The sequence below is a fragment of the Candidozyma auris genome, chromosome 2 (assembly GCF_003013715.1).
Source record: "Candidozyma auris chromosome 2, complete sequence".
Lineage (NCBI taxonomy): Eukaryota > Fungi > Ascomycota > Pichiomycetes > Serinales > Metschnikowiaceae > Candidozyma > Candidozyma auris.
The window spans coordinates 1504268-1522871 of NC_072813.1; the positions used below are offsets into that span (position 1 = coordinate 1504268).

Below are 18604 nucleotides of genomic sequence, written 5' to 3' on the forward strand. Positions count from 1 at the left end.
GCCAGCCATTATGCACTCTCGGGATTTAGGTGGTCTTTCGCAGCCAAGGTGCTAAACGCCTGGCCCCCACCAAGAACATGAAACTCGGCTTATCTAGACCCTATGCGGATAAGGAGGCATTGGTCTTCTGGTGCTACTGGTGCTAAAATCTGTCTGCTGTGCTTTCGGCGTTATGCGCACACACGGCCCTCCCCTCTGGGTGCTGTAGGTCAGTCCTTGAACGGTTCGGCACCAATATACCGACCTTGTGTGGGCAGGCCGTATAGGTGAAATTTCACCTATAACAATCAAACTCCGAAGTCACGGAGGCCATGCGTTTTCGGCGTTCGTCGTTTCCCCACAATAGCTCGAGTATAAGTTCGATGCCAATTCTCGTTGAAGTTTCACTTTTCATCATCAGATCACATCTGCTACAACAAACACTCCAACCAAATCAAAATGTCCATCCCAGAAACTCAAAAAGCTGTCATCTTTGAGACCAACGGCGGTCCTTTGCTTTACAAGGACATCCCAGTCCCCAAGCCAAAACCAACCGAGTTGTTGATCAACGTCAAGTACTCCGGTGTGTGCCACACTGACTTGCATGCTTGGAAAGGTGACTGGCCTTTGCCCACCAAGTTGCCATTGGTAGGTGGCCACGAAGGTGCCGGTGTTGTTGTTGCTGTTGGCGAGAATGTAAAGGGCTGGCAGGTTGGCGACCTTGCCGGTATCAAGTGGTTGAACTCTTCGTGTAACTCTTGCGAGTTCTGCCAGACCACTAACGAACCCAACTGTGCTTCTGCTGACTTGTCTGGATACACTCACGATGGGTCTTTCCAGCAGTATGCCACTGCTGATGCTATCCACGCTGCTCGTATTCCAAAGGGCACCGACTTGGCCCAGGTTGCTCCTATTTTGTGTGCTGGTATCACTGTTTACAAGGCTTTGAAGACTGCCAACCTCAAGGCCGGCCAATGGGTGGCTATTTCCGGTGCCGCTGGCGGCTTGGGTTCTTTGGCTGTTCAGTACGCCAAGGCAATGGGCTACAGAGTTGTTGGTATCGACGGTGGTGAGGGCAAGGAGGAGTTCGCAAAGAGCTTGGGTGCTGAGGCATTTGTGGATTTCACCAAGGTCAAGGATATTCCTGCCGAAATCAAGAAGATCACCAACGGCGGTCCTCATGGTGTCATCAACGTGTCTGTCTCTGAGGCTGCTATGCAGCAGTCTGTGGAGTACGTAAGATCTACTGGTACTGTTGTGCTTGTTGGTTTGCCAGCTGGTGCTAAGGTTGCTGCCTCTGTGTTTGACTCTGTGGTCAAGTCTGTCAACATCAGAGGCTCCTACGTCGGTAACAGAGCTGACTCTGCTGAGGCTATTGACTTCTTCTCCAGAGGCTTGATCAAGTGCCCAATCAAGGTCGTGGGCTTGTCCGAGTTACCAAACGTCTACAAGTTGATGGAAGAGGGCAAGATTTTGGGAAGATACGTTGTCGACACTTCCAAGTGAGCAGTTGACCCCTTCGAGTAAGCAGGCTTACTTTGTCCTGGAAGAGACGCTATTAGTTTGACTTTGAATAAAAATTTATGCTATTAAAAGAACTTAAGCTCTCTAGCAGTTTCTGCACTACATCCAGTCAACACGGTATAATTCATTGTTTATATAACTCTAGCTTTTTAGAAAGCACGGTTCAATGGGGAGAGAAGTGGCTTGCCCTTGTAGAACTGAACAGTCTTAGCACCTCTGTCGGCAATACCCTCTGGGGTGAACTCAAAGAACTTGTAGAGGTCGTCGGCCTTACCTGAGGCACCGAATCTGTTCAAACCAAACTGCTCGTGAGAGTACTTGGACCAGCCGAAGCTAGACAAGACCTCAACGGACATGATTGGAACACCGTCTGGCAACACAGACAACTGGTAGTCTCTTGGTTGCTGGTCAAAAGTGTGGAAGTCAGCAACAGAGACAACAGCGGTCTTGATGTTAGCATCAGCCAACTTCTTAGCGGCGTCGATGGAGATCGAAACCTCAGAACCAGAAGAGACAATGATTAAGTCTGGCTTGTCGACTGGGTAAATAGTGTAAGCACCCTTGGAAGCCTTTTCAATCGAGGAGCCCTCCAACTGAGGCAAGTTCTGTCTGGTCAAAGCCAAAACGTGAGGAGTAGAGGTAGACTCAATGGCGCTCTTGTAAGCAGCAGACACCTCATTACCGTCAGCTGGTCTCCAGACAGAGATGTTTGGAGTGGCCCTCAACCAGGCCAAGGTCTCGATAGGCTGATGAGTTGGGCCGTCCTCACCCAAACCGATGGAGTCGTGGGTGGCAACCCAAGTGACTGGAAGGTGAGACAAGGCAGCCAATCTCACGGCACCAGCAGCGTAGGAAACGAAGTTCAAGAAAGTACCACCGTAATTCTTGTAGTTAGCACCGAAAGCAGCAATACCGTTCATGATGGCACCCATACCGTGCTCTCTGACACCGTATCTAATGTAACGGCCAGCGTAGTTACCCAAGCCGGTGTTTGGAGGCTGGAAGTCGACAGAGTCCTTACCTCTGGTCAAGTTGGAGCCAGTCAAGTCGGCGGAACCACCAATGAGCTCGGGAATAACAGGCAAGATAGCGTTCAAAACGTTCTCAGACAACTTTCTAGTGGCCAATGGCTTGTCGTCAGGCTTGTAAGTTGGCAAAGCGTCAGCCCAACCTTCAGGCAAGACGTGGTCCAATCTTCTCTGGACCTCAGCACCCTCCTTAGGGTACTTCTGCTTGTAGCTCTCGAGCTTGGCCTGCCAGTCCCTGTAGACCTTCTGGTTTTCAGCAACGTGCTTGTTGTAGTGGTCGTAGACCTCTTGAGGAACGACGAAGGACTTCTCTGGGTCAAAGCCCATCTTCTCCTTCAACTGCTTGACATCATCAGGCTTCAATGGAGAACCGTGGACAGAGTGAGTACCGGCTTGCAAGGAGCCGAAACCAATTGTGGTAGTTAATCTCACCAAAGTTGGCTTGTCAACCTTCTTGGCCTCTTCGATGGCGGCCTTCACAGCAGCCAAGTCGGTGTCACCGTGAGGAATTTCAATGATGTGCCAGCCGTAAGCCTTGTATCTAGCAGTCACGTCCTCGGTGAAAGCACAGTTGGTGTTACCGTCAATGGAGATGTGGTTGTCGTCCCAGAAAGCAATCAAGTTGTTCAATTGCAAGTGGCCAGCAAGAGAGGAGGCCTCAGAGGCGACACCTTCTTGGAGACATCCGTCACCCAAGAACACGTACGTGTATGAGTCGGAGAGGGAGATGTCATCCTTGTTGTAGGTGGCAGCAAACTGTTTCTGTGCAATAGCCAAACCAACAGCGTTGGAGATACCCTGACCCAAGGGACCAGTGGTGACCTCGACACCAGGCACCTCGTGGGTCTCTGGGTGGCCTGGGGTCTTGGAGTTCAACTGTCTGAACTGCTTCAAGTCGTCAATGGACATGTCAAAGCCGTACAAGTGCAACAAGGAGTAGAGCAAAGCACAAGCGTGACCGTTGGACAAGACAAATCTGTCTCTGTTGACCCAGTGGGGGTTCTTAGGGTCGAACTTCATTTGCTGCCACAAAGCGTGGGCCACAGGAGCCATGCCCAAGGGAGCACCGGGGTGGCCCGAGTTGGCCTTGGACACGGCGTCCACGGCGAGAAGACGGATAGTGGAGATACACAATTGGTCAATGTCAGTCATAGCTGTAGTGTTAAGGTATGAACTAAGGACTGGAAAAAAGGGAAGGTTGTAGATGCGAGCGCGCCGGACGGTTTATATACTGGGTGGTGGCCAACAAAGGCTTTTGCTCCGAGGGCATAGTCGAGGGTAGTACCGGGTAGCGAGTGCAGGGGCACCCAAATGTTAATGTTGGTGAAACAGTAGTAGGAGTTATATTTTTTGAACATATAGGTCCACTAGACAATAAGAACTCACGTTTTATAGGGTTTTGCTTGATATTTTAGGGAGTTTTGGTGGTCGTAGTGGGGCCCTCTCGAGCAGGTGAATGCGAAGTACCTGCAGTACGGTACTCTCGCTTGAACGATTCTTTTGGGCCCTGCCCTCGGAACTGGGTACCTTTAGGTCCACTAGCAAGAGCACCAAACTATTGGATTTGTATGAGTTGATTGATGGTATGCTCGATTCCTAAGGCTTCATAACCTGGATCCTTTTGTTCACTCAAGACCCCGAAAATTTCTCCCATACTATGTCTTGCTTACTAACTCCCTTGAGTACTAGAAGGTCTAGGGTAAGCAAACCGGGCCGGTGCGCACCGATATGAAAAAGCAGCCCCCGGATCTGCAACGTCAACGGACGTGGGGGACGTGGGGGACGTGGGAGGCTAACTAGAAAGGTGTACAAACTTCTATAGAGAACATGAGCCCATCTTAGTCCAAAACGTGATCTAGCATCATGCTTACGACTTCAGATTCAATTGGTGAATTGTGCATTGTTCATGGCTGAGACCTCCGTTGGCCCTAGGGAGTGCGCACTGGTTGCAAATTTTGCGCAACCACTAGCATTCAAAGAAGGCCAGGGCTCTCAGGATCAAGTGAGGTTATTAGAGCTTGTGCGTGATTTTTTAGTAATGGAAACGTTTCAAGCTCGACTGCTTCTGGCAACTATAATGCATTTGATCGTTTTCCTCAAATGATGCCGTCGTCATGTAAGCATTTAGTGCACTTGGTCCGTGTAGAATAATTCAGTTCTCAGAAGTCACTTTCCTTATGTCGGTGTAGCATGTGCAATACACCCTAAGCCTGAGGCATCATTGATATCTCTCAACGGCAAGCCCCTTAAAGTGTTATCACTCGCTATAACGCTCTAAGTCCGAATACTATGCAGCTTGTCTAATTCTGGAGTGAGTGGTGGAGGATTCTATTTGAAGATTTCGTAATCACTGTGAGGCTTCCAAGTATGGAGACCATCTAAGTTCAATTTGCATGATTGTGCCGTGGGCCAATTTAGTTAGTGTTGACACAATAGTTTAATTACTTGCGAAGAAGGTGAGCTGTTATTTTATGATTTTGGTCAATCGCCAACCTCGTGAGAAACTCTTGTTCTTCCAGCTTTCGAGTATTCTCACCATATGATTTGCAGCCATTAATTCTACGATCTACTGTTCCACACCACCTTGATACCATCAACTTATGTGGGTTCTTTTCGTTGCACTTGGTTGATTAAAGCTACAGTCTCTTGTTGAGATAACTCCGACTAATGATTTATGCTCCCCCGGGAATGCTAAGTCTACGATGAGGCCCATGATGACTTGGTATTGTACACGAGACTAGCTCTAAAGTCCATATCCTCACTCTACTCTGCTGTAGAGTACCAGTTTCCTCCCAAATCATGACGGTAAAACCTGTTTCCATCACGTCTCTACCCATACTTTCCTAAAGTTTGCCTCACGTCTGCGAAGGCCCCTTGCCAATGTCCAAGATGAAGGAACCAGCGCTCAGATCATCATGGTCGTCCTCTCCGTCGATAAGTATCTGCGGCGGAGCTATCACCTCCCCGTGTGGTCGCCTTACGCTTGTCGCACGGTTAATTTCCCCGATATCTGAGTCCACATCAGAGTCGGCGTCCGTATCGCTGTGGTGATCTAGCGTGTGGGTCAGGTCGTCAAGAGCATGCGTTGTGGTAACAATGGAATCTTTCGTTTGCGAATTCCACGTTGTGTCGTTGTTGTCATGAATTTCCTCCATCTCGTCGTCCTCTTCTTCGTCCCCTTCGTCTATTCTGGCCACATTGACAAGTTTAGGTTGTGCTCGAATGGCTGTCATCGTCGAAGGCTTCAGCTGGCCGTTTTTCTCTGCAACAATCGAGGCATTTTCAATCGTATTTATATCAGAAAAGATCGAATCCGACTCATATGAGTATAACGAGCGAGTGTTGTTCTTTGTGGGCCTCACGGTGACACCAGGGATGTAGGCCACAGGCAAAATGTTAGAAGCGTTGGTCGTGGAGATCGTCGTAGCAATAGAATTACGTTTTGAGGAGTCGTTATCGCCATACGGGGACATTTTCCGCAATTGAGCTTGGGACCGACCCCCACGCCCGCCTTTGGCCAGATGAGCACCACCTCTACGGGTGTAGCGGGCCTGAGGGCGCATGAACGACTCGTACGACGAGATGCGGTGATTCTTCTTCAATGAGTTGTTGGAGTCTGTCCGACGAGCCTGTGGGCGAGGACCGGGTCGGTTCCCACCCCCTGCGCCGGCAACGCCCTCCATTTCTCCACTGGACAAGGTGTTCCGAGGCGAACGGGTGTCCGAATCCTCAAGATCCGTTTTGTAGTCGTCCATAGCCAAGTCGTCTTCCAACATCGGGTGCTTTTTCTTGTAAACTCGCTTGTAGTACCATAATCCACCTATTAGGAGCGCAAGCACAACGAGACCTCCAACAACTCCGCCCACAATGCCACCTACGGGCGTTCCGCCGCCAGAAGACCTGCCAGTGTTTTCTACGCAGACATTTTTGGGGCACTGGTCGCATGTTCGAGATATTTGGTGACAAACCTGTCCTGCTGGACACGAGGGACAAGGGTCGATCGAGGAAGGGCATTCGACGCATCCGTCTGCGCCCGTGGAGGAAGCTTCATCTCGCAAGAAGAGGGACATGTCAGGTTTATGACGAGGGATTTGCTTTCGTCGAAGTTGAAGGGTTCAACCTCAGTGTAGATGTGATGGTGGAAATCGTCTAGGGTGCAGCGATAAGGTCTCGTACACGAGTGAAAAGTGGGAGTCTGGATTTACTTTTGATCGCACTTTCTTCGTGACTTCGTTAGACCTTTGAGACCCAAGTGTGTGTTAATACTCTTTTTTCAAGAGGTGTTGAAAGTAGTTAGAACGGGTAGGGTAGCGACGTTGGCTAAGAATAGATGGATCAATCTATCGCAATTTGAGGGAAAATTCCCAGCCCTGCCAACAGCTGAGAAAGTAGTATAACTTGAAAAGTTTCCAAAGGAAGGTAAACTAGCCGACCTGAAAATCAGGATCTTGACTAGTTGAATTTCGTGATTTTTATTTTTTTCTTTTTTTTCTTTTTTTTCAAATTTTTTCACTTTTGGCCTCCTCATGGGTCGGTCTGTCTAAGCCTGCGGGTGCCTTTTCTCGATCTAGATTGCAGGTTTTACCGGTGCCATCCACTATGTAACAAGCTACATTCCATTTCAGCTCCACGCAAAAAAAAGAACAATGACGATTACGATTACGATTTAGGCTCCTCAAGAAGCACTACAAATTATTCGATGGCATCTCGTCACTCAGTTTTTGGTCCGTCCTCGCTACCTTACAATGAATGGCTGCGAATCCTGGGTCAAATGGTCTTTCTTCCTTTCTCTATACTGCCTACACATCAGTTCATCATCCAGGGCTCGTGATAATACACTAAATATGCAACTGCATTGCCTTTTAGGGCGAACGGCTCCACAATTCTAATGCTACATCAAAACGTCTCTTGCACCTCGGGCTGTAACTTGTAGTGGTCCTTGCGACGAATGAGCCAGCTACTCTGGTAGTCAAAGTACTTGTAGCTCTCTCCTTGCAGTTTCTCCTCTACTCCTTGTGCAACAGATGCCAGGCGACTCTTGGCACGGTCATCTTTGGAAAACCACTGCTTCGTTTTCGAGTTGAATATCCACCCACGTTTGCTCAACTCCCTGGCAGCGTTATATCTGGCGATGTTATCCTGCTCTTCACTGTAGTAAAAGCAGAAAAACAACGTATCATTGTCGAACTTAGACATGATTCTCGCAGAATTGAGCTCAAACATTGGTTCCTGAGGATAGTCCACGGACAGTGGGTGGACGTTCCTTGGGTTGTACTGACGAGGCCGTTCGGCGTCCGATGAGTCCGGACAGTTGAGGAGAGAGGTCTCTAGTAATTGGCTGATTGCCAGGAATGGCAATGGGTTGGCTAACCGATTCTGAGAAATGGCGTGTACGCGAACTGCCGCTTCGCTTAAGTACTTTGTCTCCTGCGTGAGTGGGTTAGCTGCCGCTGACTGGGCCTCTGATGCCGCTTTGTTTGATGAACCAACAGTGGTAGCAGTAGACGCATGGGATAATGCAGGCGATGCGTTCTTAGTATTACTGTTATTGTTGATGGAGTTTGAAAGTGCCGCTGCGACAGATATTCCTGGTGTAATTCCCAGAGAAGAGCCTGCTTGCGAGGAAGCGACCTTCTTCTTAAGTTCAGCGGCGCTCGACTTGGGCGTTGCCGCCAAAGGTACAGGGCTGCCAGATTTTGACGAAGAACCCAAACCTGGAGGCGGTGCACGTACCTGAGCAAGTCCCGCAGCAGATGGTCCAGTCCCCATTGGAGGTTTAGATGCTAGACTCCCTTGCGAAGAGTGTATTGTGTGAGGTTGCGTTGTGCTGCCGCTGTTCGACAAGCTAGCGCTTGCAGAGGACGTCGTAGGTGCGGAAGCAGGAGGACGTGTAGGGTGCGATGACTGGTTAGTAATGGTCGTAGCAGCCGTAGTAGCTGAGGACGTACTTGGCGTACCATTACTTGTAGGCGTATCCTTCTTTGCCGGGCTCCTTGGATTTGAGTCCTCCTTTGAACTCTTTGTATCATCATGCAATGCCCCAGGCATGGTTGCCGCTGGGAAGCTCTCTGGCGCTTCATCGAGCTCAAGTTGATCATAGAAGTCATTGTATTCGATAAAATCCGCAGCTTGATTATTCTCCACGTAATAATCTAGATCGTCCTTGATCTCGTCTATTCTCTCCGGCTTTAATTGCTCATTCGTGAGGTTATGAAGTATCTGTTCGAGCTTGCCAATGTGCAAATTGTTTCTGTCTATTTTTTGATTCAATTCGTCTATAGCAACTTGTGCATTTCCCAGCTTCTTCTTACCCGAGTAACCACTGAGCTCACCACTCAAAAGCTCATTCTGTCTCCCCAATTCTTCAAGAATATCTGTAATGTACCGGCAAGCCTCATTTTTCTTCGCTTCATCTTCGTCTGTAGCACCGAGCTTTGTCTGCATTTCCAAACCCTCATTCGAGAACTGTTTCATCTTGGATACCCTCTCCACCTCTTTAAATCGTTCCATGGCATTTTCAATCTTACTTCTATTATCCTGCAAAAGGTTCTTATCAAGTTTCACACTGCTGTCCCCAAGCCACTGCTTCACCTGGTCACGACACCTCTGCAACTTCTTGATTTCTTTCCTCAAGTCTCCCTCTAGCCTCTCTTTCTGACTGGCATTATCCGTTTGGCCAATCTTTTCGTGGATGTCATCAAACACCAGCAATCCTTCAGTGATTTTCTTTTGTAGCTTGTCACACTCCTGCTGTAGTTTCCGTGTGCTCATGTTGTGTTCTGTTGGTATGGCTAGAAGTACGTAAGTTCGCTTTCGTTTGATGTCTTGGATAATGCACGACCATGTATCATATGGCGAGTAGCAGAGAAGTTGATATAGGAAAGTGGAAAGAACGTAGCAGAAATAGACAAGAATTCTGAATTACTTCATAAAGTATGTGAGTTACACTCATTTTTTTCTTTCGTACCTGTTTTTTTTTTCTTCTATTTGCAAAAGTGCTGACAGAGAGAATGCACGATACTTTGCAGCCGATAGTAATTGGGTACATACTCTCTGATAACGAAAGGGATGTAATCTATCCACTGAAAGCCACCAGTTTCCGTGGCATTACAACAGTAAAATCTCAGTTGTATATTCTACTAACCTCTCTAGCTTTTGGCAATTGCCAGCGTTGAGTGACTCTACTGTTATCTAGCACAACCCTCTCATTGTTTCTCTCCAATCTCTTGCTTCAAGAACTCTTCGCTAAAGTGAGAGATCTGTCTGAAGTTCACTTCGAACCCTTCTCTTCCTCCATAGTAGGGGTCCTGAACAATTGTGTTAAATTGAGGATCGGTTTTCCATTCTCCAAACATCGCCACGCGAGCTTTACAGCCCTTGGGCTTCATGAACATCAAATCCTCCTTGTTCATCTGGTCCATGCCAATGATGTAGTCGAATTTGGCGAAATCTTCAGGCCCGATCTGTTGGCCGAAGTGCTTGACGGGGACTCCGTGTTTGCGACACGTAGCCACGGATCTGGAGTCTGGCGAGTCGCCTACATGCCACCCACTGGTTCCGTATGAGTCGATGAGCTTGAAATGGTCGCTGTAGCCCAATTCTTTCACTTTGTGCTTGAATACCGCCTCTGCCATTGGCGAGCGACAACTATAGGTTAGAACCGGTCAAATTAAGGTATTGTAAAGTGTACATACATGTTACCAAGGCATACAAAGGCCACTGAAAGTTTTTTATCTGATGTCATCGAAGGAAATGTATTCCTATATTGAGATCTTAACTGATAGTGCCCTGGCGATTTGAAAGATAGCGCACGTGACACGGCTGCAAAATCGCCAACGGTATGGCCCTCTCCATCTACAAATCTGACTCACAGGTACCTCATTGGATCGACATGGGCAAAATTCTTTCGTCGTACTTTTAACATTCCAAATATATATGATTGCGTCTTCTAGTAAATATCTCACATCAAACCTTGGCTTGCTGTAACCCAGTGAGCCAATTCTTCCACTCATCGAATTCAACCGGCTCAAACATGAATCGGTCGAAGTCTTCGCTTTTAATCTTCTTCGCGTCTGTATCGTTAAACAAGATATCAATGTCATCTGGTTCTTCTCTCTCCCTCTTCCTTGAGTTAACTTCCTCTTTCTTTTTTGCATCTCGATCAACCATCTTTGCACATTCCTCCAAAATCTCCATAGCAGTGAGCTCCTTGATACAATCGACCTGACAAAACGCTGACTTGATAGCTTCGGGCTTGACGGCGCAAGTCCATTCGGCAGAATTAGGCGATAGTGGTGACTTCGTGTGATCCGTACCAGCACTACCACCCTTCGTTCCATTCGTACTATCAGCTTTGTCTACCTCGAGAAGATTAGACAAAGCGGCGAAGAAGAACTGCTCAGGATCGGTCTTTGAGAGTTCTCTTCTAGAGTCCAATTTGGAGTCAACCTTATTCGCGCCGAACACCTCTCCAACAATAGGTTCCTTTGACGTAACATTTGACCCCTTGTTATCGCTGTTGGGAGAAACATCAATTGGAGTTCCCTTGTTACTATTACTTTGAATGACCTGGGGTGTTGGCATACTGTTTGGTGTCTTAATCGCATTAGCCAAAGTCGCAGGAGTAGGTGCACTGTTGCCAGGAGTTGGCATCGTTCCCGAAGCCTTTGTAGACTTTCTTCTACCAGCAGTTCCGCTAGTACTAGCCTTTTTCCCCTTAGCAGTATTTTTAGGCACCGGTTGCGACTGCATTTGTGGTGAAGGTTGAGCACCTCTTTGTTCGGGATTAACAGCTTTCAGCCAGTCCGGTTGGTTTTGAGATATTTGACCATAGGTAGCATTCCTTGTAAACTGCTGTTGCGAAGGTTGCTGAACTCCCATGGACCTCTGATTGCTGAGTTGCTGTTGAGGCTGCAGCTGCTGTTGTGGTGGAACAGGAGGGACTTGTTGTGCCTGCAGTTGTGAAGCCATGTTGGGCAACTGGCCCATACCCGAAGGCATGTAGCTCTGAGCCCCTTGGGAAGCGTTTTGTGGCATAAAGCGCTGATCGCCTTGAGGCAAAGGCTGCATGGGGCGTTGGCCAGTCATTTGAGCAGTGGGTTGATTCATAGCAGGGCGCTGCTGAGCAGCCGACATCTGTGGTTGTGTCGAGTCAATCTTTTGAGGTTGTTGCTGCTGCCTGCGAGCTGTGAGCTCCTTTTTAACCACATCGAAATACCTCTGGAAATGCACGATCAATTTTTCTAGGATCTCGGGATTAGCCAAGTAAATTCCCTTCTGATAACTCTCTATGATATTTCTCGACATGAACTTCATCTGTATTAATTTCTTGGTGCCACCGATGTCGGAAGTGAGAACGTAGTAGTAGCTGAGGACTGAATCGACGTTGGCATACTGTTGATTTATCTTCACCATAAGATCTTTCATGCGAAGCTTGTCTTGGTCAGACAAAGATGTTGTATGGTTCTTCAGTTGGAAGCTATCACCACGAGCTACCTCGTCAAAAAGTGACCTCAACTTCATCTTCATCTCATCTGTAATGGGGGGCACACCTTGTGGTCTTCTGATTTGATTCAGTGGAGCATTGACATTGCCCAAATTGACTTGCTGACCTTGCATTGGGAACTTTTGTTGCATCACGGGAGAAAACAATGGTTGGTTGTTGCCCTGATTCATCATGGAAGCTGCATTAGGTTGCTGCATGTTTCCCATCATGGGAGATTGTTGTGGCTGTCCCATACTTTGAAGACCACCCATCACCTGCTGTTGAGGTTGATTCTGTTGCTGCAGAGGTTGGCTGGGGAACCCGCCCTGGCCCATAAGCAGTTGTTGGGGAGTACGTTGTGGCCCGACATTCAATTGGGCAGAACCATTGCCTTTAGACTGTGCTGCCTTTAGTTGTTCATTACGCCATGCCGTGGCTTTCTGATGGTAAATATACTTGCGAATAAAGTTCTGCTTCGCATTATTGTCCAAGTTTGGTGGAATCTTGCCATCCTGTTGAGCTCTACTCAAGTATGCAAGTGCTTGTGCCTGATATTCCATCATGTCTTGAGGAGTTATTTGGAAATTCGGCATCTTTCCAAGTGTCTGTTGTTGCTGCTGATTACCGGGGTTTGGTCCAGCAATGTTCAAGTTTGATTGATTAGACATCTGCTGTTGCTTCATCATGGGCGTCGTCTGACTCTGCCTCAGTTGAGGCCGTTGCATTCCCATTGAATTCAGCATAGTATACTGATCATTTTTATTACTGTTGTTCTTAAACGCAGCTTGCTGCTGCTGCATTTGTTGGTTTTGCATGTTCATCTGACCAGTTGAAGGTCTGCTCAACTTATCCATATTGTTCATGTTATTCATGTTGTTCATGCCGGTGTTGGTGTTATTGAGGCTGTTGATGTTGATGTTCTGATCGTTGCTAGAGGTGGATGCCATTGCGCCGCCCGAGCCGGGCCCGCCGTTCATGTTGCTCATACGACGCTGGGCAAGTCTCTGCAGTTGCTGGTGCATTACGATCAGAAGATGTGCGTTGTGGACTTCCTTAATGGCTGGCAAACTGGACAGTGGGATCACCTTCTTCTGGGCCAAATCGTAAATTCGAGCCCATGTGTTCACATTTGGAGGCAAGTTTGGAATTTTATTCAAAAACACGGGTGGAATGGGCACATTTTTGATCATGGCACTGAGCTGCTGGATTTGTTGAGGAGTGAGCTGGTTACCAATATTCCGGTTGATTCCCTGAGGTCTGCTGCCCTGCTGCGGACCACTCAGTGAATTTTGCTGCTGTTGATGCTGTTGTTGTTGCTGCTGCTGTTGAGGCATCTGTTGTTGCGGGGCAGCCCGGTTCATCTGTGCCTGGGGCACCTGCTGGTGACCCTGCTGAGGCAGCAGCTGGGGCATCATGCCGTTTCTCATTTGCATTTGATTTTGCGGGAAGAAGTTCATTCCCTGATTAGGTGCGTCGGTGCCCAAGCCCAACCCGATATTCTGTTGACCTGGGATTTGCTGCTGCTGATGCTGCTGTTGCTGTTGCTGTTGCTGGTGTGCCTGGGCCTGTCTAGCGTGAGCCAGAAACTGCTGATTCTGAACGTTTTGAGCGTTTTGGGGATTCTGTGGCTGTTGCATCCCGGGGCCCGAGTTATTTCTTAGGCTGCCACGCATCTGGTGCACCTTCTGCTTGATCTGATTGAGATACTCATCTCTGGAGGTACACTTCATGAACATGTATTTCTCGAAATCATGCGCCTGTTTGATGGCGGTGGCCTCGTTGAAGTCAACCCCTTGTATATCCTTGAGCGTGGCGACCACGATCTGGATGATCTTCTGTCTCTCGTCCGGGTTTTGCTTCAGGTGCCAGGTACCGCCCATTGGCGCTGGAATATTGTTCATGATGGTGGAGGCGAAAAGCGCAGCAGGATACTATGAAAAGAAGATGACGATGGGTGGAAGGTTTGGGTTAGTTTGAGGAAGGTGAAGGTAAGAAAAAAGTACGGTAAGGATCGTGAGAGAGTGGGCTAAAAAAATATAAAAGTAAAATAAAAGTGCGAGCGGGACCGAAAATGGAAGCTTGAGGGAGCCCTGAGACCTCTGTGCGGGAGCCATGAAGAGGAAGTAATATACCCATGGTCCTGAACGAAATTTTGAAAAGTAGTGATTTGTTGTAATTTTACAAGAAACAGGTCCCAACCCTACAAAAAGTCCGAATTTTGCCATTCTGATTTCTCGTGGGGTTTGCAAAAAGTGGGTGGTTTTGCCAGGGGCGGTTGCTAATTGAAAAAGTGCAAGGTTGGTGACAGCCTGCGGGGACCACACGAGGCATTGTGGCGGAAGAGCAGGAAGAAAAAAGAAACACGAGGGAATTTTTCAGCCCAAGATTCTGTAGATGAAACACTAGACTTGGTTTCTGGAACTTTCAATCCGTCACTTCAAAGTGTCCAGTGGTGCTTGTTGTCTGAAAACCATTTGGGGTGAGGCCAGGAAACATTTGGCCCCGAGATTTCCAGCAAAGCTCTCGAGCGGGAAGCAGGGATTTCAAAGAGACAACGATGAAAAAAATTGGATAGAACTTGCATTTTTACAGGCAATTGAGAAAGCTCTTACATACTGAGTTATTTGCTGCTGTCGATTCTATTCTGCATTGGTGTTTCTTCATGTGGGTCTCTCTTTCCACAATGCCCTGCGGCAGCCCTGCGAAACCCCAGAGACACACAAAAGTGGGACCCTGTTGAAAAGGTGACACATGGGCAACGGAGCAATCGAGCAGTACGAAAATATTTGTTTGATTGAGAAGCCTAAAGTATGCGATTTGTTTGTAATTATGCTGAAGTCTCTTTTTGGTCACATTTTCTTCTTCTACTGCTCACGGAAGAGGTGCCCTCGGGGCTCGTCTCGAGGCTCTCGCTGGGGCTGAATTGCGCACTTGAAGTGGGCAGCCATACTAGTCCGATTCGCAGCCACTCCTCAGAGAACAAAGCAGAAATTCTAGGCGAATTCCGCTGCCACTTTTGATTGGAATCTAAAATGTTTCGAAGGAATTTGGACGAACAGAATGTGGAGGTGTATTGAGATCTGGACGCTTATCGGAGTTTTCTGGAAACCTGAATCCGCATCACTGATAACCTCGAGGCTTTGAACGCAACCTGAACAGAGTGAGAGAGGGACTCAGCGGGCAAAGAGGAAACAGGAGGTGCCTGCCACAGGGGGGCCACTTACGAAGTCACCGATAATAATTAGTTGAGTCGTAGTTTGTGGGATTCCTGTAAGATGCCCTTAGTGTTTTTTTTTATTTTTTTTTATTTTATTTTTTTTTTTTGCACTCTCGTGCCGCCATTGATAAGCACAGTTCACCCCAAGCCTTCGCTAGCTTGAATTAAATGCCTACATTAATCTTCTTCTACTTTTTCATCTGCTTCATTACATCTCTTCTCTCTATACGGTGGCAAATGACCTCTTCACAGCCTTCTTCTCCTCATGCTCTCTTTGCTCTGCTTCGTCAATGAACTCCGTTTCGTGGTGCACCTTCCACTGTGTGCGCTTGAACTTCAACCCTTGCGTGTTGTACCCAAGCTGGTTCGACGCCTTGCTCAATTCGTCTCGAAGCTGCTGCTTCACCTTCATTAAGTGTGCTTTGATCTTTGCGTCTCGCTGGTTCACCAACTCGTTGGCATTGGTCCTCACAACGAAAAACAACACCTTGCAAATCAACTGGAGGTTCACAAGATTCTTGGTGATGTTCTCCCTGTTCGTCCAGATCTCCATGAACCTTAATAGCTTGAGTGTGTATGAGAAGGGCATCACAAGTAACGCATCCTCAATATGCGCTGACCTAATCTTCGTCATGGTGTGAAGCACATATTCACTGCCGCTCATTCCAAATGCAAGCAAGATCGAGTGTGGCGTGGGTTTTTGTGGGTTCATAACTCCAGGCTTCTTCGACTTGAACTGCTGCAATTGTAGCTCATACGCTTCAGAGGCATCTAAATCTTCAGTGCCAATGTCAAGAGCTTCCATAAGCTTTTCTCCAGCCTTGAGAGTCTCTGTGGTCTGCTTGCTGACCTTTTCCACCCCGTCAGTTTGTTCATCATCTTCATCATCGGCTTTGCCTCCCTTGGTATCAACTGCTTCCAAAGATTCCAAAACTTCATTTTCATAAAGCTCGTCCATCTCCTTTTCTCTTTCTTCCTCCAAGAACACTTGATCATTGGTAGCACTCCATATTCTGATGGAGTGGTCATGCGATGTAGATACAACGAAAGTGCCGCTTCGACTGACACAAAGCGCCCATACCTCGCTCTGGTGTGCTGGGAGCTTTTGAATGCACTGGAACTTGTCACCGTCCCAATACTTGATCATACCGTCCTTGCCCGAGGAAAAGAAGTTATGACTATCAGGAATAAAGCGAACGTTCATGATGGAGTCTTGGTGACCAAAGATCGACCTGTGGCAGTCACCGAAGTCCAAGCCCCAGATTTTGATGTTTTTGTCTGCTGATGATGTGATGATAATCTTGCTGTCGTAGGAGATGTCAATTGAAAGCACAGGCAACTTATGACCATAGAGTGTCAAGAATAGCTTCAAAGAATCCATGAATACGACTTGAACGTTGTTATTCAACAAGGAAACGGCAAGAAGACGGGAGTCTGGCGACACACGCACGCACAATACCTCCTCTCCCAACTCAAGTGTTTGAGTGTGCACAAGTTTCAATGTAGATACGGTGTTGGCCGTGCCAGCAACCAACTCCTGGCTGACCTTGATGTTCCAAAACTTGACTCGCTTATCGTTACCACCAGTGATCAAGGTCTTTCCATCTGGCGTGAGGTCCATAGACCATATCGCAGAACGGTTATCGTCAGCTTTGCCGTTAAGTAAAACAGACAGATTCTCGTGAGCTCTTTCCACTCTGTCCACTAAGGAGGAAGAGGCAAGATCATAAAGCTCCAAGTCTCCACTTTTGAAACCGACTGCTACCAAAGTGCCTCCAGGCAAGAACTTGCAACACAAGGCATAACCGCTTTCGAGCGTGAACGTACGTAAAACATTTTCTGTCTTTGTGTTCCATACTTTCAATTCACCATTAGAGGCAGTGGCCAAAAGATGATTGTCCTCGGAAAGGTCCATGGATCTGATGTCAGTTCTATGACCCTTGTGATCGATTGAGTGTACTTTGACTGAATGAAGCTCTCCGATTTGTGCTTTTTTGACTTGCTCGGGAAGAGCGATGCTATGATATTCAATGCTGTTGTTTGTTAATGAAAGAAGAAGGTCCATCTTTTTTCTAGATGATTTGACCCACACGCACGATTTGATTTTTGAGATCGTTCTCAACACTGCAAATGGAGTTATGAGCATACTGATCTCGGACTCTTTGATGGACTGCAAAATTTCGTCTTCCTCAAGACCCTTCTCCGAAAGTCTCTTTGCCCTCTTTGCAATTCCTTTTTTTATTTCTTCCGGGGAGCGAACCCTGAAAATTTCAGTGGTTCTATCCGCATTTTGCAAGAAGAATGCGTCGTACGTATTGCTCGAATCTTTGAGCTGTGTAAACGATATCTCTAGACACCTTTGCTTGCTCTGTTTCTCAAACTCACCTTTACATGTAAGTTTCTCTCCTTCATCATTGGAGAGATTCAACTCCCATACCTTCACTTGGTCTTTGCTACCACAAGTTATGAGCATGTCTTGCAAAGGGTTCACGCCAAGAGACCAGCACTCACCAGAGTGAGCCAAGTGGGTCTCGATGCACTGTTTTGAGGAAGTGTCCCAGAGCTTGATCAAGCCATCCTTGGAGACGCTGACGACGTAGTCTTCAAACTCATCGTCTTGTTTCGAGCCAGGATCTTCACTTAAGAATGCAATGCCAGTGATCTGACTTTTGTGACCTTTCAACTTGAACAAACCCTCTTCACCGACCAAATCCCACATGATGATCGAGGCATCTGCCGAGCCTGAAATCACTCTCGTGCCTGTTCTATCAAATTTCAATGCACTTATCGTGGAACGGTGTCCTTGAAATGTCACCATCACAGACCCCGATGTCAAGTCCCATACTTTGATGGATCCATCATTGTGGCCTGCTGCCATAATGTTCGTGGGCTCGTGAAACGCGATAGCGACCACAGTAGCAGGCGGCGAGGAAGTGGGGGCATTGGAAGCGCCCGGAGTCAATCCGTCTTTGAGTCTGGTCAAAAGCTCTCCCGTCTTGATGTCCCAAATCAAGATCTCCTCGAGCCCTCCCAGGACGGCTCTTCCCACAGATTTGTTCGACTGCGTGGGAGCCGGCGGGAGCCATAATATATTTGATGTTCCGCCAATGACACCGAAACAGGCATCTTGCTCGTAACGGTCGTAGGATTTCACCATGGTTGATGTTCGAGATTTGAGATGGCCTGCTCTATACAATTTTCAAGGCCCCCACTGCGATGAGGTGCACGTGACCACCTTTACCAGTTTAGCTCGGAAATCTATACCAAGAAGAATGCCGATTTGATAAATTTATAAAAGTTTACAGCCGAAAATCAGTGGAGTCGAGTGTGCTCCTTTTTGAAAATTGAAAGATTGTTTTGGCTGTTGTGAGT

At 47.6% G+C, this 18604-nt stretch overlaps 7 protein-coding genes across 7 annotated transcripts; 1 reads left to right on the top strand and 6 right to left on the bottom strand. All coding sequences in view use genetic code 12, as the record gives it.

Moving 5' to 3' along the window:
- Positions 1–438: 438 nt before the first annotated feature.
- On the top strand, positions 439–1485 carry ADH2 (alcohol dehydrogenase; the record flags this gene model as incomplete). The annotated part of the gene is made up of 1 exon (XM_029035663.2): positions 439–1485. One exon carries the CDS (start codon positions 439–441, stop codon positions 1483–1485), a length of 1047 nt encoding a protein of 348 aa, XP_028890905.1.
- A 167-nt stretch (positions 1486–1652) lies between these two features.
- TKL1 (transketolase TKL1) lies at positions 1653–3683 on the bottom strand (the record flags this gene model as incomplete). The annotated part of the gene is made up of 1 exon (XM_029035664.2): positions 1653–3683. The coding sequence occupies one exon, from the start codon at positions 3681–3683 to the stop codon at positions 1653–1655; it is 2031 nt and encodes a 676-aa protein (XP_028890906.1).
- A 1703-nt stretch (positions 3684–5386) lies between these two features.
- On the bottom strand, positions 5387–6601 carry OPY2 (Opy2p; the record flags this gene model as incomplete). Its single annotated transcript, XM_029035665.2, has 1 exon — positions 5387–6601. The coding sequence occupies one exon, from the start codon at positions 6599–6601 to the stop codon at positions 5387–5389; it is 1215 nt and encodes a 404-aa protein (XP_028890907.2).
- An 826-nt stretch (positions 6602–7427) lies between these two features.
- Positions 7428–9302, bottom strand: NOT5 (CCR4-NOT core subunit NOT5; the record flags this gene model as incomplete). Its single annotated transcript, XM_029035666.2, has 1 exon — positions 7428–9302. One exon carries the CDS (start codon positions 9300–9302, stop codon positions 7428–7430), a length of 1875 nt encoding a protein of 624 aa, XP_028890908.1.
- Positions 9303–9736: 434 nt separating this feature from the next.
- LTP1 (tyrosine protein phosphatase LTP1) lies at positions 9737–10275 on the bottom strand (the record flags this gene model as incomplete). Its single annotated transcript, XM_029035667.2, has 2 exons — positions 9737–10178; positions 10226–10275. 2 exons carry the CDS (start codon positions 10273–10275, stop codon positions 9737–9739), a joined length of 492 nt encoding a protein of 163 aa, XP_028890909.2.
- A 221-nt stretch (positions 10276–10496) lies between these two features.
- MED15 (Med15p) lies at positions 10497–13916 on the bottom strand (the record flags this gene model as incomplete). Its single annotated transcript, XM_029035668.2, has 1 exon — positions 10497–13916. One exon carries the CDS (start codon positions 13914–13916, stop codon positions 10497–10499), a length of 3420 nt encoding a protein of 1139 aa, XP_028890910.2.
- A 1539-nt stretch (positions 13917–15455) lies between these two features.
- DIP2 (snoRNA-binding rRNA-processing protein DIP2) lies at positions 15456–18389 on the bottom strand (the record flags this gene model as incomplete). Its single annotated transcript, XM_029035669.2, has 1 exon — positions 15456–18389. One exon carries the CDS (start codon positions 18387–18389, stop codon positions 15456–15458), a length of 2934 nt encoding a protein of 977 aa, XP_028890911.2.
- Positions 18390–18604: the final 215 nt, after the last annotated feature.